This window comes from Phymastichus coffea, unplaced genomic scaffold, assembly GCF_024137745.1.
Source record: "Phymastichus coffea isolate CEN01 unplaced genomic scaffold, Cenicafe_Pcof_1.1 PCOF00055, whole genome shotgun sequence".
NCBI classification, from domain to species: Eukaryota; Metazoa; Arthropoda; class Insecta; order Hymenoptera; family Eulophidae; genus Phymastichus; species Phymastichus coffea.
In genome coordinates, this window is record NW_026706866.1 from 1,645,243 (window position 1) to 1,672,573 (window position 27,331).

Sequence of the window (27,331 nt, forward strand, 5' to 3'; positions counted from 1 at the left end):
CGCGGAGCTCGCGCGCGGAGATGCGTATCGGCGAACGCCAAGTCGCGCCTACTATAGCCGCGCCGTTGCGTCACGCGCCAAAGTTTAAGGCCATGCAAACACCCGGCGAGCCCCGAAAAACTGCAGGATTTCACGCGCGCGCACGCGGCCCTGAGAAACTGTGCGCACTGCCCACCTGACGTTACGCACCTGTTCAGTTCGCGCTCTCTCTCTCTCTCTCTCTCTCTCTCTCACTCTCTCTCTCAGGCGAGCCGTAGTCATGCGATTTCAGATCTCGGAACGCGCGCCTCGCCGCAGGACTATTGTTTTGTATATCCAGACAAGAAAAAAAAAATAACCGATAAGCCATTGAAAAATATCTGCTGCAATCCTGATGTAGGTCTGGCGAGTGCGTCATTATCTTCTGATTTTATGAATTTATCGACGCTAATTTACGGATGTAGGTATAAACGAGGAAGCTCGTGCGCAGCGGACTCATACCTCTTGGCGAGCCGAAAAATATTGGCGTTGCGTGCTTATGCGTGCACACAACGCGCTCACTACGTGACTTTATAAATGAGCGTCAGCAGCTAATAATTGCGATTGAAACTGCTAGAAAACTGGCTGTAAAAGTCCGGGAAACAAGCTGGAGGCACGCTAACGCCGCGAGATTCTGTTCTTGGCAATTAATTCTTCGCCGCTGCCTGGCTGGCTGCGCGGCGGCATTGTGCTTCCAATTAAGTAGAATCTCATAATTCCCCCAGCTGCAGCGTCGATCATGATGTGTTTTATTTTCCATTTATCGTTATCTCGCCGAATAGTGTGCTTATTTTTCGGAAACGTTACGCAATTGTCATCAAAAAGTGACATCCTGTTGCGCGACATGTCGACCCCATAGCACAGCAATTGGCCGAAAGTGCGCGGCTAACAAAACACAATACAAAAAGAGAGAAAAAATGTCGGCTACGCTCGAGAGACTCGCAGCAGCGTAACGAGCTTCTTCGCTTATTTCCCAAGAAAACGTATAGAAGAAGTTGAAGGCGAAAAAGAAGCAGCAGCAGCAAAAGTCAGGGCGAGTGCGCGCATGCGACACAGAAAATAATAACGAAGCTCCGACGCGGGAGCGAGAGAGAAAGAGAGTCTCTAAGCTGCTCACGGCGAGTGACATTACGTAAGAAAAGGCGCGCGGATGCGACGCCAGTCAGAGGGTCCGTGGAGCGTGTACGTGTGCTTTTCGCGCATGTAATGAGCGCTGGAGACAAACGAAGGAAGAAACCAAGACGACGGCGAGCATATGCTCATTTTTTTCTCCGGCTCTTCATCCTCACTCCACTCACTGCACTTCATCCGTGAGTCAGTCACGCCTGCGCGGGCGGCCTGTACGAGAGACAGAGAGAGAGAGAGAGAGAGAGAGAGAGAGAGAGCTGCACGTCCTTCGTCCTCTCCGCCCTCTGGACCTTCTTCCAGCTACGTGAAAAATGCGGCTTTACGACGTTGCCAACGGTACATGTCCGCACGCTCTCCTCTCTCATCCTCCTTCTCCTCCTCCTCACGTATCCACCTCCAACCTCTTTCCACCTTTCCTCTTTCATGCCCTGCTCATTACTATCGGGCTGCACATCGTTCGAATCAATCGCTCTTGGCCCTCTTCAGTTCCATACTATACGACCTGGTGACTGCTGTTTTGCCGTTGCCCGCAATTTCTGGTATACTGTATACGGAGCTTTTTAAAAGGTGCTTTTTCGTGCTTTTTTTTCTCCTCAATTGCCGCGCGCGGCAATCATTCAACCTCATCGCATCGACTTTGTCATCACCGGCAATTTTCCAATCCATCTACGCGCACACGCGTGCACGCGCGCACACACACACGAGCACACATACACGCTTTCACAAAAACGCTTGGGAGAAACTTTACACCAGACTGGAAAGGCTCGATCAGATCGACTCAGCGTCTTAGGCGATAACGCGGTAAATGCGCCCGCTGCGCGCCGATGATGAATTGCCGTCCTGCAGATAACGGAGGTTTTCGGTTTTATTTATTTATTTTTTTTTTTTTCGAGAAAAAGAGAGGCGTGGACTCTCGGTAGAAAGCATAGCGGAAGCTTTCTTCCAGACTTTTTATCGACAAGTATGTGTTACCTGCATTCTGCCGAGTCCCAAGACACGAGAAAAATGCAAACTTTCGAAGCAGATGTGGCCGCGGGTCTCGTTCTTTAGTTTCTTTTTTTTTTCTTTTTGCTCACTTGTGTCCTCGCGGGGCTCGCGTGAGTGTGTCACGCGAGAGCCATTAATAATAAGCAGCAAAGTTTGCGCACAGTACATACGTGTTCCGATTTTTCGCTCTCGAGCGTACGCGTCCGAATAAATCACCCGCGATTTTCATGCACGAGCACAGCGCGCACATCGTGCGCGCAAGAAATTGCGCGAGGGAAGAGCTTCAATAAAAAAAGCTCGAAACAAGCTAATTACAAGTTTGAGAGAGAGAGACAGAGAGAGAGAGAAAGAGAGAGAGAAGGAGCGAGCCGTCCGATGAAGCGGTAAAAAGATGCAAACATCCAGCGCTGTCGGCCGAATCCTGCGCGCAGAGTACAAATGTAATTCCTCGGTCTCCTCCTCCTCCTCCCAGCGCCGCTGCCGCCGCCGCCGTCGCCGCTGCTGCCGCTGTTGTGTCTTTTTTTCGCGAAAGCCTGGCGGCGGCAGCGGTGCACGCACACATCGGCATCCCGATAATCCGTCGGCGCGATTCCCACGTGCACACACGTATACGCACGGCAGCAAGGACGAAGATAAATCGCGAGACTACTGGAACGCAAGCTGAGGATCCGTGTCCGAGCTAAGAACAATGGCCCTGCCCCACTGGGAATCTCGCCTCCCCCCCTCTTTCTGCCTACCTCGTTCCCGTCTTTTTTGCTACAGATTGGACGACTGTGCGGACGCGATGCCTCTTTTCGATTTGTGTGGAATATGCGTTTGTCGTTGGTTTCATGAATTTTCACTTGCCTGACCATATCCTGTACCTTTACTACTGAAACGCGCTTTCACCGGTTGATTCAACCCGATTAGCATTGAAAGTCATTGAAAATGAAAAGGCGAGTTGATCAATCTCGTGAGAATTGATTTGATGAAAGCTCGAGTACTCGGCAAGAGACTCCCTCAATGGAATCACAATACACGAATTACGGCCATTCTCGAGGCTGCGGCGGAGGCGTATTGTCACCCATTCTGAAAAGCAAGATCCGTCATGTAGTATACACGATGTCATTCATGGCTGCGTACACCCGCGGAATAGAAGAATAGTCAAAGACAGAGAGCGAGAGAGAGAGAGAGAGAGAGAGAGAGAGAGAGAGAGAGAGAAAACAACGAAGAAGAGAAAAGTCAAAGTTGAAAGACTCGCGCTCGACAGGAGAATAGATCGAGAGACGCTGACTTACGTAAGAACCTGCCTGTCTGCCTGTCTGCGCACTCGCGCATGCATTGTGCTCGTTCGTCTCGCAGCGTCGCATGTGCATGTGTGCTTATTGGCGTCTGTGCGCTGGTGTACGCCGGAACTCGTGACTCCAGCGAGAGAGCAGCGCGAAACTTGACGATCCTCGTGAAAATCGGGCGAGCGTCGTGCGATTAGCTGTCCGCGCGGTTTCGCTCTTGCCCAGCAGCGCCTGCGGCTTCCCCTCGGCTTGTCTCCGTCATTTAGCGGGTGACACTGGCCCCCTTCGCGAGATCGAGGAAACGTCGGGCTTTCTTTTCCTCGCCGCGCTCGCAGTGTGGAAAATTTCGAAAAACTTCACAGTCTCTGGATCATGTTTGTCCGAAGCAAAAATTAATGTACGACAAACTGCCAATTGAATTATTCATCCTAATAAGCGCCAATCGAAACATCGTATAACAGCGCTCATAAAATATTACGTAGCAGATTTTTTTCTTCTATATATATTTCTTTATGTGCCGCGCTCGCGCAAGTAAAACGAATTCCGATCGGCGATAAATAAAATAGAGGATTCGCGTCTCGGAGTATGCATATAGTCGCATGTACTAGTTAGATGTGTTACACGCAGGTATAACACAATGCGAAAAGTGGATTCGCGTGTCGTACGCGCGCGCGCGCAGATGCGTCGCGCGCTTGTACGTGCATATGCACGATGTAGCTGCTATAATGCAAGACGTCATCGATTCCGTGCCGCGATAGAACCGCGCGCACGTACACACGGACGTAAGGAACTCGAGTGCGATTTATGACCGGCGTATCCATCGCGCTTCGCCTAATGAATTCTCGACGAGCGCAGCAAATAGTTACCGATACTAATGGTTTGGCGCGCGCGCGCTCCAGCGGCCGCGAAGATTGAGGGGAAGAAAAAAAAAGTCACCGAAACAGGAAATCGGCCAGTTGTCATCGGCTCTCCGTCGTGCCGCCGTATTTTAACACGCCGATGATTAACGGCCGCCGCAGTCGCAATGGTAATCCCAAACTGAATTTTCATCTCATTTGCGTTCGGCTCATTTAATTTGTAATTCTCAATGGATCGCCTGCGTTATTTCTTGGTTGCTATATTGCAGGCGGAATGTGCAACGAGGTTTGCTATGTAGCGCGCACGGCAGGCGTGTGCATTGTTCGGTGCACTTGGGCTCGTGCGCATGGCCGAGATTGCGTAACAGCTAGCCGAGAGCCGTTGCTGCTGCTGTTACGGGTCCTTCCTATCAATCTACGCGCGAGCACGCGTTAATTAGTGCGCATGCGACATTAGCGAGGGCTCGCGAGCGTGAATTTGCTGGAGCGAAACACGTGCCGGCTACGGACTTAACTGGCCGTTCATTTGCAATTGCATCGAACGTTCTGTAATACGGTGACTTTTCGTATGTTTCAGGTAAGCAGTCAGCGATGCTCGATGAACAAAAGCTCGCCTGCAGATACGTGAGTCGAAGCAACGTTTCAAATATTAAAATCTGGGCCAATTTGCAAGAATAGTCGAGGAATTTGCGTGGCAAGTAGATGCGACACGCGATACGGAGTGCCAGAATTTGGCGAAACCGCCCAAGTATAAATCGCAGATGGGCGCGAGCGAGCAGCTAATTAAACCATTGGCTATCGAAACGATTAATCGATCGGCTTTCTCTCGCCGCCGCCCTCCTCCGTTCGACTCTTCCCCCTTTCTCAAATAAGGCGATAAAAAGTCGGTGAGAGGTAAAGAAAGTCGGTCGTGTGACCGTGTGTGCGCGCATCAAATATTTAATAATTTTCGATTAACAATCAAGCGAGACGAGGCTGAGTTATTCGAGTGGACAAGTGATGGCGACGACGCTATGAGGAAGCCTAAACTATGAATTCTGTTCTATGTTGGTATTCTATAGGCATATATAGACAAGCAAGTGTGGGGCGACGCGGCTACATGTGTATCGGCTTGTCGTTTGAATATTTATGCGCGACCTCAGCTTCGTGCGCGCGCGCGCGAGTCGCGAGGCAGCTCAGAAGCAAGAAATTGCCGCATTCTGGAAAGACCGCGTTCTGATTTATACGATCGAATCGTCGCCGCCTCGCGCCCTTTTTTTCTCCTCTCTCTCTCTCTCTCTCTCTCTCTCTATCTCTTTCTCTCTTCGGCTACTCTCGCGCTCGCGCTCTTGCTGCACTTGCACTCGCACACGCCGGCACCTGCAAGCGCGACTTCTTCTTGTTTTTCTTTGTTTTTTATCGATAATTGCTTGTTTCTCGGTGAACGGTAGCCAGTCTCTCGTGGTTTAACGGGGAATTTATCAGCCGCGATTGTTGTCACGACTTGCTTATGTACTTTTTCCGGAGATTCCACCGTTTTTCACCTTTTCCACTCTCTTCTCGCACCTTTGACGTGGAAACTAGTGTAGATATAGAACTCGCGTTGAACGTGCACAGAAACCGGCTTTCAATGAGCGTCTTGAATGTTTGAAACTAACCTGATAACAACGTTCATCGGAAGTACACCTTGCCGACACGTTCTATTTTTGAGTTTGAAAGCCAATGAAATATCGCAGGTGCATATTAATGCACAGCCAGCAGTTGTCTTGTCGAGTCAATACTTAATGTCATTGAGGCATTGAGGCGCAGTTAATGGTGAATCGGCCAACATTCTTATAGCTGCCTGGCGCAGCCAGCATTCGAGTAAAGGAGTGTATGTGCAATGAGCTGCAAGGGAGTACATTATGAATATACGGGAGCCACGTGGCTTGGCGATTGATTACTGATATCTTACCCTCGAAGGTTCATCAAGTTTTTGCACTCTATTCCGGTGATACGTGAACGTGTATACGATACCTGCATGCAACTATAGCTTCTCGTGTATGCACTGCATAAAGCCTCTGAGAATGTGTATGATTTATGCGCGTCAAGATTGAATTGGATTATTTTATTTTATAGCGTCGTCGCTTATAACAAATACATGGCGTGCACATACACAGAATAACAAGCATTATATGCCGTTGGCTTACTTTTCATACCGTGGCTTATATAATTTTCGGAAAAAATTTATTATTGAACCACTATTAACTTGTATCTCACTCGCCGCTCATTGCAACCTACTAACCAATAATTTTACTTGGTTTCGTTATATCGCTCGCGAAATTTTGCCACTTTTCTCCACCAGCATTCTTTTTATCGGATCAATATGGGTGACACTTTGCTGTGGAAAAATCTTGCTCACGACACATCCCGATAAATGCTTAAGAAACGTAACTATTCCATGCTAAAGCTGGTTTACTCATCTATAGAATGCGTGTACATCAGAGTAGCAGAGTGTAAAAGTCTGGCACATTACTTATAGCTAGCTCTTTCTCTCTCTCTCTCTCTCTCTTGAATCTTATCCCCGACTTGGTTTATCGATCAGCGACGGACACACCGAGGAACATCTTGATGTATGTACACGCCACATTTGAACGTGCATCGACCCGCGACACGTACAAACACAGCGGCAGTATAAAGCAACAGCAGCGGTAGCAGACTAAAGAATTCATTGTTTTACTCGGAGCTAAAGAGGCGCCATTAAAATATCAAAATCTGCGTTACTTAGCGCTTGACGAGCTCAATAAGGCGAGTGATCACGAGGCATTTCGCGGGTAATAGAGCAATTTCGCTCTTAAATACCTGCTCCGACGCGAGCTACACAAACATTTCTGGCTACCAATTTAGAGCTTTGCACCTGCTAACAACCCCGACAGTTCTTTAATCTCAATACTTATGACACCTAGTTAAGGTGCCGTGTGTGCGCAGCAATTAGAATGCTTGCAATTTTTCGTAAGTGGCAGCGATGACGTGAAAATTAGCAACTGCGAGATGCCGCGCTAGTGCCCGCGCCTCGCTGGGTTCGGAAAACGCGTGGAATTTTGCGCGAATATCGAGCCACAATTAGCCCGGCAATCGGGACAATATTATCGCGCGGCGGAGGCGCCGCGAGGCCGTTATTTGTTTTGGCGCAAATAAACGGCGCCATAAATCGTCGAAGGGCGCGCGCTCGGGCAAAAGGAAAGGGGAAAAAAAACGAGCAAACAACCACGAGCGACGCATGTGGTCGTGCGGCTTTTGCGCTTTTCTGGCGTAATAGAAAATTAGTATCGCTTTACCGCACCCACACGGGCGGCCCGGCGGGCGGGCGGGCGCGCGCGCGCGCACAAAGACACGATAGGTCCGCCGAGGTCGCGGCACTGCGCCTAAACACGAAAAGAGCGAAATAGCAGTGTGCGCGAGGCGCGCGCGCGCGCGGCCTCTCCGGCTCGCTCTTATATGCGCATGGGATGTGCCCGAGGTACGCCCACCCGTTGGTCCGCGGGCGCGCTGCCCAGTGACTCTCAAACGCGCGAGCTCGCCGAGCCGAGTTTCTCAAATCGCGAGTCCTCGCGAAGCGCGCCCGGCCAATTCGCCGGAATCGCCGGCCAATTACCCTCGGCGATTCGACGAAACTGTCCGCTAATCCGCGCCCGAACGCCGCTCCTTTCGTTTTTCGTGCGCGCCTCGTCGGCGTCCTACCCGTAATGAGCGATAAACCGCGCGCGCGATGTCAATGAATTACAAGCTAGGAATCGCAGCGAGGAGCGTTAAACGGCAATCAGATGCCTAGTAAAATCGAAAATTACAGTTGTTGCCAATTAAAAGACAAAAGGGGGGCAGCCGCGCGCTAATCGGCTCGTAATTCATAGCGCTGCACGAGACGGGGCTACCAGTTGAAAAGCGAGCCGAGTGTGTGCCGAGTGACCGTCGGTAAACCGCGTCGGCACTGTAGCCTGCTTATAGACACTTTTAATTCGTCTAATTTTACGTACAATGATTCCGCGTCTCAAGTTCGACCTGCCGCCGTCGCTTCCGCCGTCGGAGATCGCCAACTATAGGTCTTGATGATAGTAATTTTTCAACCGCTAATTGCCGGCATTGATCCGCAGCGGACTAGTCAACCCCGCAGCTACATTTATATCCCGGCGCGCGCGAGAAAAGACAAACAGTAGCTGAATTGCCGCGGCGCCGCGGCGTGCTCGGCTCTCAATTTAGCCGTTACGGAGATCATTAACTTATAATACATGACAATCAGCGTGACAGCCTATTATTGCAAAGTACAAGGCTTGCGCCGCGCGCGGCTAACTATCCAGTTGGCGAGTGTTGATTTTTCGCCCGCGATTGAGATCCGCGCACCGATCAGCATCGAAAACGAGCTTGCGCTCGCCTCTCGCGCTCGAGCATCATTTGCATGATAATACTCGCGGCACCAATGGAGTGCACTCGAAAAAGTTTCTCGCTCGTACGCACACGTAGCAGCCCGAGGGATTGCTTCTCTCGCTGATTTTTGGCAAGCAAAAGGCGGCGAGAGGGAGAGCGAGAGCGGGAGGGATGGGGTCAGGGGAGAGCGAGCGAGAGCAAGAAGGGCGGACTCGCGCTTCGTATGAGTTTTAATGCGTTTTACGGGCCTGACTAAAAACCCATTAAAACTCGGCCCGGCTTCGCGCTGCTCGCCTCCTCTCCGCTTCTTCCGCACTCTAATAGTGAACCTCTGCACACTGTGGTAAAAAAAACGCTGCGCCTCTCTCATTAGTGGCAACAGAGCAGAAGCGCAAAGGCAGCAGGTGACGAACGAAAAATCAATGGTGGCTGTGCGGCACGTGTCTGAAAAGGCGATCGATCCCGACGCGAAAACGGTCAGTGCGACACACGCAGGCGTCGAGTGTTGGAAGGCTCGTCGCGGTCGACGGCAATGGAAAGAGTAGGAGAAAAAAAAATAAACGCGAGCGCGTAAGGAAGAAGATTATTACCCGCAGTATGTACGAGCGAGCAAGAGAGAAAGAGAGAGAGAGAGAGAGAGAGAGAGAGTGAGACAGACAGACAGACAGACAGACAGAGAGCAGCCGGTTGACACGCGAGCAACTTTTTCACGGGAACTCCACTCCAGTTGTGCGTAAGTCGGTGTGCGCGCGTATGGGTGCCCGCGCGCCTGCGCTAACCGCGTCCTTGCGAGACTGCCGCTGCCGCCCGCTGCTCGATCCCCGGCCGGTCTATCCTCGTGCGCGCGCTGCACACACGGCGCAATAACAAGAGCAGGACGAACGCAGCCAGGCGATGTTTTTTGCCAGCAGCACCTTGACTACGTGTCGATTTATTCGATTGGATTATAAACACATTGAACGAATTGGAATGAAGACGTTACGGAAAACTTGCCGCGGCGGAATTGTCATTGTTTTAACGTGTGTTTATTATGAAAAATCGTACTCTCTAGCAAAAATTGCTGTGCCTATTTTCTTATAGCTTCTGTAAGGTCAGCCGGCCGCGCTTTGCCCTTTGTTTATATATTATGATACTCAATCAGTCGCTGCGAGCCATAAAAAGACAATGAGTGACCGCGCGAGCGATCATGCAAATTGGATAAGTGTGTGCACTGCCGAGAGATGACAAATTAAGAGCGAAACGCTTCGTAGACACAGCGCGATTGCCGGCGCGACGTGCACCTTTTTGATTTCTCCCTTGCGCCAGATGACGGCGTCGCGCCGCTGCGCCCCGGTCGAGCAGCTTATAGCCCGCAGCGTCGCGGCGCTGTAGTTCTTTTTTCTTCGCGGGCACATAAACTGTTGGTTAAAGTCAATGGAATCGATCTAAGCGCGTGTTTATTATTAAACTGGGGGATCTGCGGACGTGGCAAGCTAAATATTTCATCCGAGAAATGGAGAGAGAGAGAGAGAGAGAGAGAGAGAGGCGCTGCCCAGCTGGATTTGAACTCTACGCGTCGCAATTGGCATTGGAGTGGGCGTGCTTCGATTCCAGCTCGAGACCGGCCGCGGTGAGAATTGCCAGCCAACTTTTACTCGCGAGAGCATGCACTTGAGCGACACAATGCTCGTGGCGACTTGCTGAGTTGCGCAATCGATACCGCGCGCGCACCTTTCGCAACGAGCTCGTTTCGCAAGGGAGAGATCCCTTGCCGGTTTTCCAAAACAAAGGGGGAAAAAATGAAAATTTCGAGGAGCAAATAACGAGCCCGGAACGAAGGCAGCGACAGCAACGAAACGAGAAGAGAGCGACGAACTGGCGCCTTTTCGTTCTCTCGTGTTATCGATCGGCGATATTAGAAATTCAATCGTGTAGGCTTAGCAGCGCATTTACGTAGGAAGCAACTGCAGCGCCGCCGGCCCACGCTTTCCAATAATCGCGCGAGTCGATCGACACTCGCTTCAGCCAGTCGCACACGTGCACACACCGATGAATTTCGATGGCCTCCATAGGCGCATTGTGTGCCGCTGGGAAACTGCCGATACGCATCTCGGAAAATTCCGGGCGTCTTATTTGCTTTCGACGGTGTATCGACATGCCATTAGCTCGGAGCGTCGGAAAGGTGTCAATTGAAGTTGGCGACGCGGCACGAGAGTAGCAGGGGGAGATAAAGGACCGAATAACGATAGGAGAAATTGCCGGTCGGGGTTAACAAGCTCAGCATTGCAATATCAAGAGTTGCAGTTGTGCGTCGCTGAGGGCTAAAGACGTCCAAACGAGCAACTGGCTAACGAGCTTTCGCGATAAGCTGTTGCGCACCTACGTGATAATGCACAACTGGCACAACGAGGTGTCGGCGTTGGTCTACAACTTGCGTTGCTGCTCGATACGACGACAATTAGCCGGTTAACAGCCCAGATAACGGTTTATCCTTCGCAGGCTAAATGCGCGGAAAATTTACAGCTTTCTTCGCCTCTTGTTGTTGTTCTTGGCGAAAAAAAAAATTATTTTGTTTTTTCTTTACACGGCGAGCCAGCGGTCGTAACGCACGCGTACGCAGACCCCGCCCACTTGTCCGTTTGGCCGGTGCGCGCCGCATGCGAGCGCAGGAAAAGCGACGAAAAGGAAGTTGCGGCGCGCGGTGCATTCTAGTGCAAAAGCGCCAAGCGCCTCGCGAAAAATAGTGAGCCGAGAATTGCTGGTCTGCGCGCTCTAAATAAAAATAACGAATTGCCCCGGCAAATTGCTTCCCGCCTCTGAATCAGTCGCTGTCATCGCTCTCTATCTCTTGAGCGCGCGAGCATCGGGGAAAAAAGCCATCTCGCTGCTCTATATATGCGAGTAGATACACGTACACCGTAAACAAGTTTTATCCGCGCAACGGCTAAAATAAATAAATTGCGCTCGGGCTATATGGCCCCGCCGGCCTTTCTTGCCGCTGTTGCCGCGCTTGAGCGCATACCGGGTGTTCACATCCGTGAAAACAGGCTCTCCGGGAATATGCACGTTTTATGCGTCAATAGCAACGGCGAGACTTGCCGCTGCCCCTGCTACTGCCATCGAGCTCCGCTCGCGCCTTGGGCAAGTCGAGGAAAATCGCTCCCGAAAGGACTTCTCGTTACAGCTGCAACAGAACAGTTTTGCGTTCACGGCTTTACATCGTTTTAGTTCAAGGTCACATCCATTCTTGACAGCATAGTGATCAAAATTTCATTTTTCAAAATTCAATTTTAGTCTAATCACCCATCCGAACAATTAGCGACGTATTGTCATGCAGCTATAGTTTTCTTCATTTTCATCCTGCGTTCCATACTATTTAAGTTCAATATTAGTTGCGTTTGGAAAAATTGACAGTTAAACAAAATTTGATTTAAAAATACAAAACTTAAATTTTCAAAATCATTAAAATCTTTGTAAAGTTATTCATTTTTATGAAATATATATAGAATTGCCACACATCTACTTAGTTGATATCATACATTGAAGCCCTATGTGATCATGAGTGAACATGAAAAAAAGTGAAAAAGCAATAGAATTTTAATTAAACGTATATGAGAAAGAAAAAGTAAATTTCAATCAAAATAAGTGGCAAAACTACTTTTCATACGGAAAAGTGCTATATTGTTTTGATATAAATTTCAGCTTGTTCAAACCTTTCATGGGATTTTTAAGTGAGTAATCCGTCGCTATTCGAAATTTTAATGATAAAAATATTACATAAGTAGCCGTAGGAAAAAGTGGTATAATGATAAAATTCAATTAAGAGGTGACACAGTAATTTATTCGTATCGAAAAATGCACAGATCGTACCGTTATAGTTGTCCGTACGCTATTTTCACTAGCACTCGTTTCGAAATAGACTTGTGTCACTAGGATTAACGATAATTACCAAGTAAGATTTTTGCCATGCCCAACGTCTATACCTGTTGCTTTGAAAAACTACACGCATAAGAAACTTTTTCGATTAATTTCTAATGCCTACGCGATATGTGTCGGACAAATCGATGAATACAACCTCACACCAGTGCTAATATGAGCTGCCCGCAAACGTTGTTGAAAGAACTATTCGTCGCTCCAATTAAATTGTATATGTGCAAAACAAGCTTGTTTAGCATTCTTGCAAACAAATCGCAACAGTTTGACTTGAAATACCAATCATTTATTGGCAAGGAATTTTCATTTGACGCTCGACGGCAATACAGTTGCTCAACGGCAAACCACGCGGTATGTAGCTCATCGGTGATTAAAACTCAGTGCGTTCTCGATGACAATAATTAAGGCGACAGATTTGACGTTAACGACGCCGCGCAATAAATGGCGAATTTACGAGCTTTTGCAGTCGTCGTAAATCGCCAATGGTGGTGCACACTTTCGACTTGGCAGTCGCTCGACTTGTACACACGCACGCACGTATGTCGTATACATGTGCCGAGCGAGATTTACGATCTAAACGTTGCGCGCATATGCGATATCAGCGTCGCGCCGATCCTGCATAATCGAATTAACGGCCGGCTAAATGTGTAATTAGGCTCTTGTCGGATGGTCTGTCGGAGAATTACTTACTCATACAATCCGTTTCCCGACACTTTCATCCTTAGCCAGACCTGTTGTCGATTCTGTATATATAACATCCTGCTTTCGTTTACTCGCGTCTCGGATCTAGGCCAGACTCTAATAAAATCTTTACTATCCTCTAAGTGTGCGGCTGAAAATAATTCGCAACTAAATTTTACGTACAAAGGAGTTGCGGAGTAACGTGACCGAGCAAAAAGAAAATCTGCAGACCTTGAAAAAAACATCAAGGATCGCGAGATCGTTCGTTTTTATGACTATAGCGTACGAGAGAGAGAGAGAGAGAGAGAGAGAGAGCAGAGAGTAGAGCGGCAGCTTCTCTTTAACGTCAGTTCACCGGGTGCCGCATGAAAATTTTGCGCGAGAGTAATAAAGTGGGACTCGGTAAGTTATGGGGAAAAGTTTATGGTTGCACCGGGTGTTACTGTAGGCAAAGTCCAAGATTTTGGTTTTTTTCTTTGCCGTTTTGTGGAAAGTTAAAAAAAGAGCCGCATCTGCTGTTAAAATATTGCGCAACAAAATTCGGAAAAATACAAAGGCAGGCGTCGCAGATGGAATTGAATGTGCTCGTGTGCAGTTTAGCGCAGACGGTCTCTCGGGCGCGCAGAGATTGAATGTTCATAGATCATGCGAGGGCCGCGGATATAATTTTATAGGCTCGTAAAAAGGCTGCGCGAAGGCTACCTGAATTTTCCTAGCTAGCTGTTTTGCAAGCGCAGCTTTGCTCTCTCTCTCTCTCTCTCACTCTCTTTCACTGCCGTGCTGCGCGCGAGGCGCAATTATGTCCGAACGTGACGCATCCCTTTGCTGCGAAAAAAAGCGCACGCGGGATTTACGATTGGAGCGTTTTCTCGGAAACTATGGCGATATTTCATGTTCAGTGCATCCCTAATGAGCGATTAATTCGCCTAGTCTATAAAACTGGAACGGCCAGCGAGCGCGTCGAAAAAGTGGATTTTCAGAGAGAGAGAGAGAGAGAGAGAGCGCTTGCGAGAAAAGCAGCAGGCGAGCCGTTACTGGGTGCCGCACGAAAGCCACAGCCTCTTGCGCGCCAGCGGCGGCAACGATTGGTTGGCAATATATCGCTGTGTCACGGGTGAAATCGAGCGTGCGACGCGAAGCTGCGCATTTCCAGAAGGGGCGTTCACTTGGTGTCGCCTCGTAAGCGCCATCTTCACCGCGTCGATTAATAAATGAAATCGCGGCTCGCGCGACATCTGCTTTTCCTCTCCCCTCTCCGCGCCCCTCCGCTTCTCACCCCGCCCGAAAAAGCCGCGGAGGGCCGAGTCGGTCGCCGCGGAGGAGAAACGATTAATAGAACAAATTGCGCTAATAAAAGCTAACAGCGTCGGGCGTTTTCACGCTAGAATAACAATGGCCTGCTCTCCGCGCCGCGCGGTAGCGGCGCATTTGAATATATTTCCCTGCGCCAGGCGCGCGCTTCACTGCTGCCGTGCGCGCACACGCTTTTTCGTCGCTACGCATCAATGCAGCTGTGGGCTGCAGCGCTGAACGTCTGTCGCTCGCTTCCCATACGGAAGGGTAACTCGGCGCGAGTCTCGTAATGCCGTTCAGCCTTTTTCTCTCGCTTCTCTTTGTGAAAAAATGGGTATTAAAAAAGAAAAAAAAAGGAACGGCGCACAGAGTCCTTTGTCGCGACCCTAATCGGCTCAACCGAAAGTATAATCGATTCGCGCGAATATTTTTTTTCTGCCCAATCCTCGCGAGATCACCGCCCGACAGTCGATTAAAAGTACGAGAGGGAAAACGTGTAAATAGTTGAAGCGACCGCGAAGGAAGAAGAGAAGGAGAAAAGAAAAAAAGCTCCTGCTGTATTACAACAGAGAGCGCTGACTCATCCGATTGAGATTGACGCTCGCAACTATCTGCGCCGCGAGTATTATATACGGACGAACGCAGAGAGTTTCGCGTTTATCGATCGTTAGCTTAACACAGAGAGGGAGGAGGGAGAGAGAGAGAGAGAGAAAAAGCATCGACGTGTAATGCCTCAGCGACCCGTCTTTCACTGCGCTATACATTTATGCTTCGATTTCTTCATTACACGTGGCGCTGCATACGAAATACCTTCTCGCGCGAGATTAATGAGCGCCGGGGACTGTTATTAATTGAGACGTAATTCGCGTTCGTTTATCTCCTACCGTGGACGAGAGTGCCAGACGAAAAAACAAATATCACGAGAATCACACTGTCGACCTTGACCATTGGCACGCACTTGCTCGACTTTTCGACAAGGATAAATCGCGATAATCGCATGGATGCCTAACTACGTATCATATCGCCCTGCATCATATGTACATAGTTAGGCAGGCCGCGAGTTGAGGGTGATACGATCTACACACTTCTCCGCATTATGTAATTCTTTCTCCCTCGGCAAAGCATAGTTTCTACTTAGTTTCTTGTTATTCCACTTTTCATTCAGCTCGCATTTTCTCCATTGCGCTACTTCGGTTTTTGAACTTGACTTTACCAGCTCTAATCTTTCCGTAACAATGTACAACGAGTTTTTCTTTCTCGCTCGCTAAATGAGCATTGCAATTAAATAATCTTATGAAATTCAAATAAACACTTCGATCCGCCAGTGACTTGATTTTAGATGCAGCTCAATTATCGCGTCATAGCGAGTAAAAGAATCGAACAAAAGCACAGCGGAGGAGCGAAAAAAGTTAGGAATAAATTTTGCCTGTCGCATTTTGTTAAACTTGCAAAATCAGCAACTGCACCTCGTTTTCATCATTCCGCCATCACAGAGCGCGAAGAGCTTTACGCGCGCCGCCGCTGCAATTACGTTTAATTATACGGAGCAGTCAATTTGTTGTATAAATTTTAATTACACTTGCGAATCTGCACAAAGGCAGATTCGCAAGTGTAATTAAAATTGTCTTTTTTTTCCCGCTGGGTCGCGATGTATAAAACATCATCAAAGATCCTAATGAAAAACAATTTTGACTTTTTATTGCATTTTATTTCTTTTTCTTTTTTATTCGTCGTCGTTTCTTAGTCGACTCGCGAGCGGGGTAACGAACTAGAAACGGCAAAACTTCAACTTTCGCGATACAAAGCTGCCGATGAAAAAATGCTCGCGTGTACGAAGCTTCGCTGCTCAATCTGCGTGCACGACGGAAGCAACGCAGCTCTGATTTTTCCTTCTTCCTGACGCGCCCAGAGTGGGGATAATTCAACCGCAGCTCTTCTTTCTTTTATTCCTTCTCGGCAGGCGAGCGAACGAAGTCGAAGAGAAAGAGTGAGATTCCGAGCGGCGATATAGAGAAGCCGAGAGAGAGGAAGCTAAGTACTTTCCGTAACTATCCGCCGATATTTTCGACGCATTCGTTCGTGCGCTGCCTGGCAAAGACATTGCCGACCTTCAAGGCTGCTGCGGCGCAACTCCGCAGCAGTCTATCCGCCAAGTAGAATGGCGCCGTTAGTTGTACAAGTATAGCGCAGCCAACAGGCAGAAATCGTAGCGTTGCCGTGCGTCGGACGATGCATCGTCGTGGCGTGCGCAGCAGCAGCAGCGGCGCGCCAGTGGCACGCGCATCCGTTGATGCGAGAGCGTGAAATTGGCCGCGGAGCGCACGATGCCAAAATCGCTCGGCCCACGCGCCCCGGATAGATGCGCGCGGGCGTTCTTGGGCAAGAGTGCCGTGCGGCGAGCGTCCGCGACAAAGTCATCGAGACTGCTCGCGGCGGCGCGGCAAAAACGGAACTCGCTTCCCTTTTCAACACTTAACACCTGGCCTACTGACGAGCTCAATCGCGCTCTCGCGATTAGCCGCTTTGCGTTGGTTTCTTTTTTCTGCCCTCGTGGCCGCATCAGAGATAGCTATATATAAAGAACAGGAGAGAGCACACGTGCTCGCGCGCGTCGATCGCCGTAAAAGTCCAGAAATGCTGGGTAGGCGAGCTGCAAAAGGTATTCGCCGCTTCCAAGAAACTGCCAGATAGACAGTGACGTGCGCGCAAGAAGCGCTCCTTTACCTGTAGCCTACCATGTCTCTCCCCACCTCTCTCTCTTAGCGCGCAGTGTTTGAGTTTAAGCAAATTAACGAAACGATCGTCTTTCCAGTCTCCATCGATTTCCCGCGCGACGGTGCTTTTTTATTTTGCCTTCGTTCTTTCTGTTGAATAAAAAAAAAAAAAGAAAAAAACTTTGCAAATTCAATGCCTGCGCAAAGAAAAGTTACGTTCGCGGTAATTACAAAGATTATCGCGCGTTACTTCGAGTAATTGTGAAGTGGTACGATAACCTTGACAGTCTATATAGCAACTATGACGTCCATAAGCGATAATACCATGCTGATATACACCTGCGCGCACCTCGCGTTTCTATGTTAATAATAAAGTTTTGATAATGATATGGCTGTAGCCATGGGAGCTTCGCTGCGCCCGCAATATGTGTATATGTGTATATATATATACGTACATATAGCTTTGAGAAGTCATACATATAACACTGCCCATATATAATAAATCACGATTGCTCGCAATTAGCACATTAGTGATTGGCTAACTAAGCCTAAAACTAGTAGTCTCGTTACATAGCGTTGCGCAATCATCCGGCTAAGCTGGAAACGTTATACCGATTATTAAAACGAGCGGCCACGGCGAATGGCCGCGCTTCGATCAAGAGCTTCGAGCGAATTTATCCGTCGAAAGCCCGCGGCGGCGTGCGCAGATGCAAAAATAAAAGAGAAAGAGAGAGAGAGAGAGAGAGAGAGAGAGCGCTGGCAACAGTAAACGTCGATTGAAATGTAAGGTACTCGGAGCGAAAAAAAATACAGCCGCGCAGCCTGGCCGCCGCTAAAGATAGCAGCATGAGAAAAGTGGCAGCGGCGCATCTCGCGCGTAAAGACAATCGAGGTGGGTTCCCGTGCTATGCGGCGCGTCAAGGTAGGCTCTCCGGCGCGCAGCGAGGGAACGGCTTAGTGGGACGATGCGGCGCTGACCACGAGGCGAGCAGCGAGTCGAGTCGAGCCGAGCCGGGAGTCGGGGACGAGGAACTACAGCTCGATGAGCACGCGCGCACCTCGCGCTCTCTCTCTCTCTCTTTCGCGCGCGCACGGCGATGTCTCCTTCTTCAATCTTGTTATTCTCGTCGCCGTCGACGCGCTCTCCTCGTAGTCACCGTCGTAGGATCTTCGCGCTCGGCCGCCCCTCATTGTCCAGCAGTGACATTGTTTCAGTTGCGCGCTCGAAAAGTCCAAAATGAAAAGTCTCCGTCGGTTCTCCCGTCGGCTCGCGCTCTCGCTCTCTGCGCCCGCGTAGGCCGGGACTCGCTAGTCGGTAATCACGGTATTTCAGGCGACCAGCGCAGCCCAGCGTAACGAAGGTGTACCTCACTCCACCTACTCGGGCGGCGTGCGTCGGAAACGCGCGCGGACATGGGAATCTCGGCTCTCGGAGAGCCGGCGATCCCCATTAATCACGACCGAGCGCGAACGGGCTACTGCTGCGACGAGACAGAGAGCGCGAGCTTTCGCCTCGCCGGAGGACCCGTGCTACTGGGCTGCGGTTCCTTCGGGAGGGCGACGGGCCGATTTCGCAGCTGCGCGCTCCGGACGATAATAGGAGCGCGCCCGCGGAGCCGAGCTAGCGGCGATGACGCAACGCGGTTATGAATATGTACCAGCAAGCAATAACAAACGACGGAGCGCGAGAGAGACACGGCGGCAACGCGCGCACAAAAGCCGAGTGTGGGGCATTGTGCGCCGAGCCAGCTCGCGGCCTCGCGTACGTGCCGCGACTGCCGAATCAGCTCCGGCTACGCGGCGAGCTTTCGATTTCTCCGCCACGTGATTATCGCAGCGACGCCCACGTGGCTCTCTCTCTCTCTTTCGCGCGCGCCGCGCCATCGCTTGGAATGCGCGATATGGAATAAATAAAAGCGAGTCTGAGGGACAGGGAAAAAAAGCGAGGCAGAGGCGGCCCATTTGAACTTCCTGCATCAGTCGCGCGCACCGAGCTTTTTGCCGTGGAAGCGCGCTCCGCTGCGGCGAGTCATATAAATAAAGTGTCCGTAGGGCGCGTATTTTTCGTGTGCGCCGCATCACCGCGCCAGCCAGCCAGCAGTGCAGGAAGTCGATGCACTTCCAGAGGGTGCAACGGCATGGGAGCGAGCGAGTCGGAGCCGCATGGGATCGCGCACGGAAAGGAAAAGTGAGGTGTAGCTGTCGAGTGGCATTTGTTGCTTCTGCTGCTGCTCTGCTGCTGCTGCATTGTCAGGGGAGAGCTTTAACGGAATTTATGGTATTGTCTCCCTCTCCCTCCCTTCCTTGCTCCCTCTCTCGCTCTTTCTCTGTCTCTCTCTCTCTCTCTCTTTCTCTCTCACTCTCGGCCGCGTATTTCGTAGTATGGGTATCCGCTGCGGCTTCTTGCGTTTTACGGGAGGAAACACTGCACCGGATAATCGAAATTTTATGATGCCGTGCAGCCACCATTTTTTCTTCTTTTCCACGATCCCTCAAGAATTGTCGAGCGTACTTTCATTGCAACTATTCAGATGGCTAAAGTAACCAAAAATCCAACCAATTTTCGTCATTGTAATTCGAGTTGAAATTCATCCACACGAAAAAAAGAGCAAGCGAGTATGAAACAGCTCCGATGAAAGAGAGACCACCGGTTGATTCGACTTTGGCACGCGTCGAGCGGCAGCCGCTGCCTCCGTGCCGCGGCAGCTATTGCGTCGACGCTCTCAGCGGGATACCAGTGGACCCCCGCGAATATATCACAGCAAGGTCCAGGTATACGTGGCAGCCGATTATCTGTATTGTACAGGGCGCCGCAGGCGCCAGATTGGATCAGTCATCGCGCGACTTTTTTTTTTCCGGCGGCACGTCGTCGACGCGCTCGCGAGTGGGAGGTAGGTCGCGCGAGGAAAGTCAAGATGGCGTGACGCTGGGGAGAAAATGAAAAACGAAAAGCCAAAAAGAGAGAGAAAAAGAGCCGATGCATGAGTCACACGAAACTGATTACCGGCGCGGCGCGGCGCGGCGCGTTTCGTAACTCTGGAAATTGAGCGTTCCCACGATCACGGCCCGCGAACGGTCGGCGAAAAGTGCACTTGTGTCATTTGAGAATCAATAACTGGCTTGCTGGCGCACGGCCGTACTTAGCTTCTTGGTATAAAAGCGGGAGGGACTCGTTTCGGGCGAAATCGGCGCGGCCTGCAGATGAATTCCTAGATTCGCGGCTCATAAATATTAAAGCGGCCCCGGCGTTTTATATTTTCGTCCGATGCCCGCCGGCAGCGTGGCGGTGGCGGCGGGCTCATTGAGTATGCATCAGCGGCAATCGACAGCGCTCTTTGCGACGAGATGGCTACCGCTCGCTCGTACTTGGCATGCACGCGTCTTTTTGCTCGCCTTCTGTCATAAGCCTCATTAGCATTGATAATTCCGCTAAAGAGTGACCTACAGAATGCGTAATCTCTCGCTCAGTTGCCGCCGCCGCCGCCACTGCCGCCGCATTGCTCGCTTTCTTGCCCCGTATTTCGCACGCGAAGATGGTGAATGTCGCAGAGGTTGCTGCCGTGACGACGACCAACGACAAAAATCCGTCGGATGCAGTATTTTTCTCAACTCATAAAAATGTATCGTGCACACGCGAGGCTGTGCTTTCTCCTTTCCCCTTCTTACTCGAGCGACGGCTAATGTATTCTCTCCGAATTTTCACGGGCATTAGCATACGCGCAGTTTTTGCGAGAGCGAAGGCACAGGAGGATTCTAATTCTCGGAAGCGCGCGATAGGGAATCGCCGTTGTTCGTTGCCCTCGCGACAGGTGGCCCAGACGAGCCGCGGCGAACGTTGCGCGCCCAGGCCATCGCACCATGCCCGCTGCTCAGCGCTGCCGTCTTAGGCGCCAACTCCTAATGAGCCTTCGCGGCGCAGTCCCAAATTCCAGCGATTCTCACGCTTGCGAGTGGCAGGCCAGCATCGAGAGCCGATAAATCAAGTCGCTCGATCGTCGGCAGCTTTGTTTGACTCAACGGCACACGGCCGAGCGAGTGGCGGTGGCGCGCGCACGAAAAATGCCGCCGGTCGATCGCCGGACGAAAAGACTGCTCTCTAGATTAAAACATTCCGGCGCGCGCAGCTGCGTGCAGTATATATTTTGACAGCGGCTCGCAGTCGTGACTCGATTAACGCCCCTGCACAATGCAACTTCCTGCTCGCTAATGCCCGCGAAAACCCAGTTGGCGGGCAGCGCGCTCGACTCTCTTCTTCCTCTCGTTCACTCGGAGATTCAGCCGAGCCTCGCGATTCTCTCTCGCTCGCGCGTATAATGAACTCGTTTTGACATGACGCCCCGGCATCTCACTCCCCTCTCATCTCTGCTCTCTGCTCTTTTGTTCGTGCTTTCATTATATCGCCTCGCTGCTGCCCGCTCGCAGGCCAGATAGATAGAGAGCGCGAGAAAGCAGGAGAGGAGGCTTAGTTGATTAAAATAACTGTAAACTGGCAGCGCCGGCCGACTGCCGCCGCCGCCGCCGCCGCGCCTGATTGACGTATCAGCGGGCGAAAAAAGCGGCGGCCGCGGCGGCGCAATGCTCCCGCGGGGCGGTTACGCAATGGAGGCTGCCGCCGTTGGTTGCACAAACACCTCCGGCAGACCGAAAATTACGCTCGTCGCCTCGCGCTACGCGCGCTCCACATCCGCGCGGCCAATGCGCCAGTAGTGCGCACAGACACGCAGCGAGCGTACGCGTCACCCGAAGGCGATCGCGCGAACAATCATGTCAAACCGATGATCCGCGTGCCACAGCGGCGGTCCCGCCTGCCTAGCTGCACGTCGATTACAGCTCGCGGCTTAAGTAAGGACACGCCGCGTCACGCGCCCACCAATTAATGCTCAGCAGCACATCAGAGAATCGGTCCTCGCTTCTCTATCCGCGCTGTACTTTTCTATGCCGTGCTTGTACTCGACGGTTACCCCACGAGTACAGTGTACGCTCGAACCCGATACGCGCGCGGTGAACGTTATGGAAGCTAATCGATCGCCTCGACCCTTCTGTTGCAGGTCAAAATTTGGTTTCAAAACAGAAGGAGCAAGTACAAGAAGATGATGAAGGCAGCGCAACAGGGCGGCGGCGGTCAGCACGGCAGCCTACTCGCCGGTGGCACTGCGCTACCCGGCGGTCCGTCGCCGCAGCCCGGGCAGCCCGGTGGTCTCATGCAAGGAGGTACGACTCGCGAGAAGTTTTTGTTGAAAGAGAGTCGCACGCGACGCAAAAGCCTGCGACCGGTGCAGCGAGCAAACGTCGACGGAACGTTTGAAGAGAAGCAAACGTCCGTGTTGAATGTTGCAGGTGGAGGAAGCTCGGTGTCGGGCAGCCCGACGACGGGTTACCTGGGCGGCATGGGAGGCGGCGGCGGCCACACGCCGGGCAGCTCGAGCCCGGGCAGCGAGATGTCGCCTCAGCACAACGAGAGTCCCCCGGCGCCCGCATGGCCCGGCGAAATGAAGCACCATCCCCATCCGCACGCGCCGCCCCACAGCCATCACCATCCGCACACGCCGGGGCACCATCCGCCCCCGCCACCACCGCCTCCGCACCACGCCGGCTACATGCCACAGTACTCTTGGTACCAGGCCGACCCCAATCCCGGATTGCTCACGTAAGGTTCTGCACTTAACCATTATTTTTTTTCCCTACATTGCTATTAATCCGCAGCGTCGGCAGTATTTTGCTTGTCTGTGGTTTGTCTAACTAGTACTTTCATTCAAATAAATAGTCGGTATCGGCTGCTGCTTTACTTGTTTTATATAAATATTTATCGCAGCCCTGGAACACCATCGATACTAGAAAATGATGGCGTGGCGCGCTTCTCATTCGAATTCGCGGTACTTTGTCGGCAACAGGAGGTTGAAACGCTCTGCGCGCTGTTTTTCTGTTTCAGGGTGTGGCCGGCAGTTTAACGAAGCCGCCTGTTGTCCGGAACTTCAGTTTGAAAAGTGAAAGAGCGAGGCCTGCCTGAAAAGGAGAGGAAGCGTACGGTCGCCAGTGTCGCGCGCGCTGGCCATCGCGCGTATGCACGCGCATCGCGAGAGAGAAGGAGGCAATTTTGACGGAAACGAACGGAAACTCTGCAGCCATCGTGTACCTATGATATACGCCAACCAGTGCTGATTATAAATATTATACATAAGGCAAAGCTGCAGCTTCACTCGCCAAGCCGCGGCAGCGAAGTGTGATCTCGTGAATCGCGTACTATAGCTAAAAATGGAAGCGACGTCTTTTTAGGCGAATCACCACCGATACACATGGACATGCATCCACAGACTAACCAACCAACAAACATGAATAGTGAAACACACACACACACACACTCACCCACGCATACACACACACACACAGAGAAGTGACGTGGCGCGAGTCACGGACAATCAATGCGTGTACCAACGAATTATCTGGCGTGTGGTATGATGATATATTAATGTACAAAAGCGAGAGCGAGAGAGAGAGCGCGAGTAGACACTTGAGAGAATGTGTTGTCTTGTCTGTTTTTGCATTCTGAAGGAATTTCTTCGTTTTGTACGTAGGGAACGACGAACCTCGACGAACCGTTCGCGAAAATGACGCTCGTCACTCCGCGTTTCTGTCTCTCTCTCTCTCTTTCCTCTTTCTCTCTGCTCGCGAATGCATTTCTGTTCTTTTTTTTCGTTTAGCGGTTGTGCCGAGGATCGCGTGCATACGTGCGCACTGGTAGAAGAAATAACGCCTTGGATTCCATTGTAAATTTTTCAAAAAAAAAAAAAGAAAAAAAGGAAAAGAAAAAGAAGAATCAGAAAAAATAGTAATAAGAACGAAAGGAAAAAAATGGCATTGCGCACTGGGGAGAGAAACGCAGGCGGCGAGTTGCCTCAGAATCGTGACTTCGGCCCGCGAAAAATGAGAGTTGCACAAAATCTTCTTCGGCTTCTGTGCAACAGCGCGTAATGACATTTTCGTGAGCCGTCTGTGGCAACAGCCGGCAAGAGTGACGCAACGATCCGCGAGATGGAAGGAAGAGGCTGCAGCTACCGACTGCCGCTGCGGGGGTTTCGGCTTTGATATCGCGAAGCGAATCACGGCGAAAAATAAAGTGGCGGCGCGAGTCGGCTCGAGGTTGACCCAATTGTCACTCTCGAGACTCTCGAAAACTGCCGGTCCCTTTCTTCTCTCGCCGCGTGTACGTGTATTTGTTTCTTTCTCCTCTGTGTCGCGCTGCGCACGGAGAAATCGGCAATTTCATATTGAGAGCACCTTGCGAGAGCGCGACGTCAAATTGATAGCTGCTTATTTTGTTTTATCTTCCTTTCCTCGTGTAAAAAGTTTGGTTGGACTTGTAATTTTCGAGCGCTCAAGTGATATAAACGTGCGGCTGCAGGCGAGTGAGTGAGTGAGAGTGGTCCGTGCCGCTCGCGTCGACAATTTGCTCGCCATCTCTTTCGCGTGTAAGATGTACATTGTGTCTCCCTAGAGCTGCTACCGCGAATCGACAAGTGATATTGTGAATGTCGCGAGCTGTATAAAGATTTGAGGTGAGGCAATTCGCTCTCGGACGGAGGCGTGGTGCAGCGAGGGCGCTGTATTTCGGTGCAATAAATAATTAAACTTGACGAGAAAGAGCGATTCGTTTCTATAATGATCGAAGACTCTTTAGTTCCTACATACACGATGAAAGAGAGAGATCGCGAGCGGATGAATAAATGCGTATGTGAATAAACAATTGTGCGAAAAATGGAGAGAAAGAGGAAAGAGGAGTTGCGGAACGAGTCGTAGAATTTTAAATAGCGTTACTAGTCCCGGCGCCAATCTCTGAGGAGCGAATCGATTTGACAATTCGATTTCGATTTCAAACTGCGTGTAAATATTATTATATATTAATTGAGCGTCGGGACCAAGTTCCCCTCAAAAACCCTTAAAATTTCAACCCCGTCCCTCCCCCCTTCTAGCAAGTAAGTTGTAAGTGGATCTGTGTAAAATATAATATTGTGATAAGAAATGTAAAAAAAATAAAAAATACACACTACACATACATTCACGCAAGAATTATGGATGAAAATGAAAAACAGCGATTCGTTATTCTATTTAGGAGAAAGTATGGACAACAGCTTCGTTCCCTAATTATCGATTTTACCGAGAACGACCCTTGTACGAAATATAGATTACGAACTACCTTAATTATGATTAATATTGTATAAATAATGAATAATATAACTAATTCAATTTAATTCTTTGACTTGATTTTTCACTGGAGCCTATTTTTCCACGTCCTTTCTTATAATTGTTGATTCCCTTCGGCGGACTCTTTTCGCACTACGCAGTACCACCTGCCACTGCGTCTGCTCCACTTTTCTCCTCGTTTATTTCTATAACATATCTTGTATAGCGAACTAAGATGATCTGAACAAGAACGCTTTTAATCGCTTTGGAAATCGGAGAAATCAATTTTGCGTTCGTTCCTCGCAATAAAATTAATGTGGTATTGTAATCTAATCGATAGTGTAAACTGGGAAATGAAAAAGACACTTTGCCAACACTTATTGATCATTCGCACTTACATGCCTATCTGCGATCTCACGAGTATAAATCTACCGATAGCGTATCTACCGCGTTGTACCGATCAATTGAATAATTAATCAAGAGATTTATCAATTTGAAAACACACTGGCAGCGATAGCAGCGATAGCGCACTGCACCGCTTGGAAAATTTTACGGAAAGAAGTGGCGTGTGGCCACGCAGTCTAGCTCTGCCTGTCCCGGAATCACGCACCGCCAATCGCACTCAACTTAATCCGGGAAATCTTGGAGATGCCAAGGAAAAATCAAGCAAACAAGTGTCAAGTTGCAGCGATCCACGTATGAATGCGCGTATCCGACACATTGTCCACTTGCCTTGCGCAGGTACAGCATCGTAAAAGGAAGAGAAAGAGAAACAATAGGGAAGGAGCGATGGAGCTACTACCGTGTGTGTGCCGAAGAAGAAGACGACCAAACAACGCACTCGACTGGTAATCTTTTTAAGGGTTTCAGGGGCCTCTTAGGGGATGATGTGAATACATGCGGCGGCGCCTTCCAGTCGAGAGGATCCGCTCAACTCTCCATTGTGGCCCATTATGCCGGCGCGCTTTTTGTGTGTCTTCTTCTTCTATCGAGACTTCTTTCGCGTGCATTGTCGAGCTTGTGTATAGGTAGCTACGCGCGTGCTTGCTTTCTTTTGCCCATCTCTCGGGCGCTTCACTCCACTCTGATGCTTCGTGGGCGCATGCGAGAGGATGAGTTTACGATTGGCAACCGCAATGCGTGTGATGGCTTTCATTGTGAGCCTACCTTTTTCCGTCGACTTGCTCTTCGAACGACCGAAATGAAATCGGCCCGGCAAATATTTGCTCGCAGATTAGCCGTTATTTGCATGTGAGAATAATCTAGCGACCAAATCTAAAAGTCAAACGTATCGGTTACGCCAGATAAACGGTCCTTCTGGGCAAACGCGCTCTCGACAGCATCGGCCAACGAGTCAAACATGCCTAACCGTCAACACAAATACAATAATAAAAAAAGGAAGAAAGGAATTGCATTAAGTCGAGAGAGTAGTCGTGGAGAGTGGCACTTGGAAATCTCCCCTCGGGTGAGGCGGCAGCAGCAGTCCAGACAATGTATTACAGCTCGGATTTCGGTGTAATCGGCGTTATCGCTCGGTGAGATCGGCCATGTGGGCACAATGAGTCGTTCGTTCTTGACTCGAGCTGCTCGACTCATATGTGTGTACACATGTGTACACTCGGCGAGCAATTAGTATTTAACCCACATTAGATTCGTTGGCCTTTGGCATTTGTCGGACAGCGACGACGACGACGACGACGACGACGACGACGACGACGACGACGACGACGTTTCCGTGCGGATGCTCGTCTTTTTATTGGCTTTATAAATCACACGGCTGCGCGTGCGCGCTTTTAATTGAGACAAATGCTCGGATTCGGTGAATCGAGCCTTTCACCGCCGGCTTCTGCTACGCACGTTTTGCTCGTCGAGGCAACTTTCTTCATTAATTTATCAGACATCGTAATCCACG

At 50.3% G+C, this 27,331-nt stretch overlaps 1 protein-coding gene across 1 annotated transcript in view; it reads left to right on the plus strand.

Annotated features, from left to right (window-relative positions):
* Nucleotides 1–25,436, plus strand: part of LOC131666028 (homeotic protein distal-less) — a 42,841-nt gene extending 17,405 nt beyond the window's left edge. Inside the window, exons 3-5 of the mRNA XM_058938355.1 lie at nucleotides 22,290–22,452; nucleotides 22,579–22,888; nucleotides 23,171–25,436. Of these exons, the coding sequence (XP_058794338.1) occupies nucleotides 22,290–22,452; nucleotides 22,579–22,888; nucleotides 23,171–23,189 (492 nt within the window). The 3' untranslated portion in view covers nucleotides 23,190–25,436. The remainder of the gene's footprint in view (nucleotides 1–22,289; nucleotides 22,453–22,578; nucleotides 22,889–23,170) is intronic.
* The last annotated feature ends 1,895 nt before the right edge of the window (nucleotides 25,437–27,331 follow it).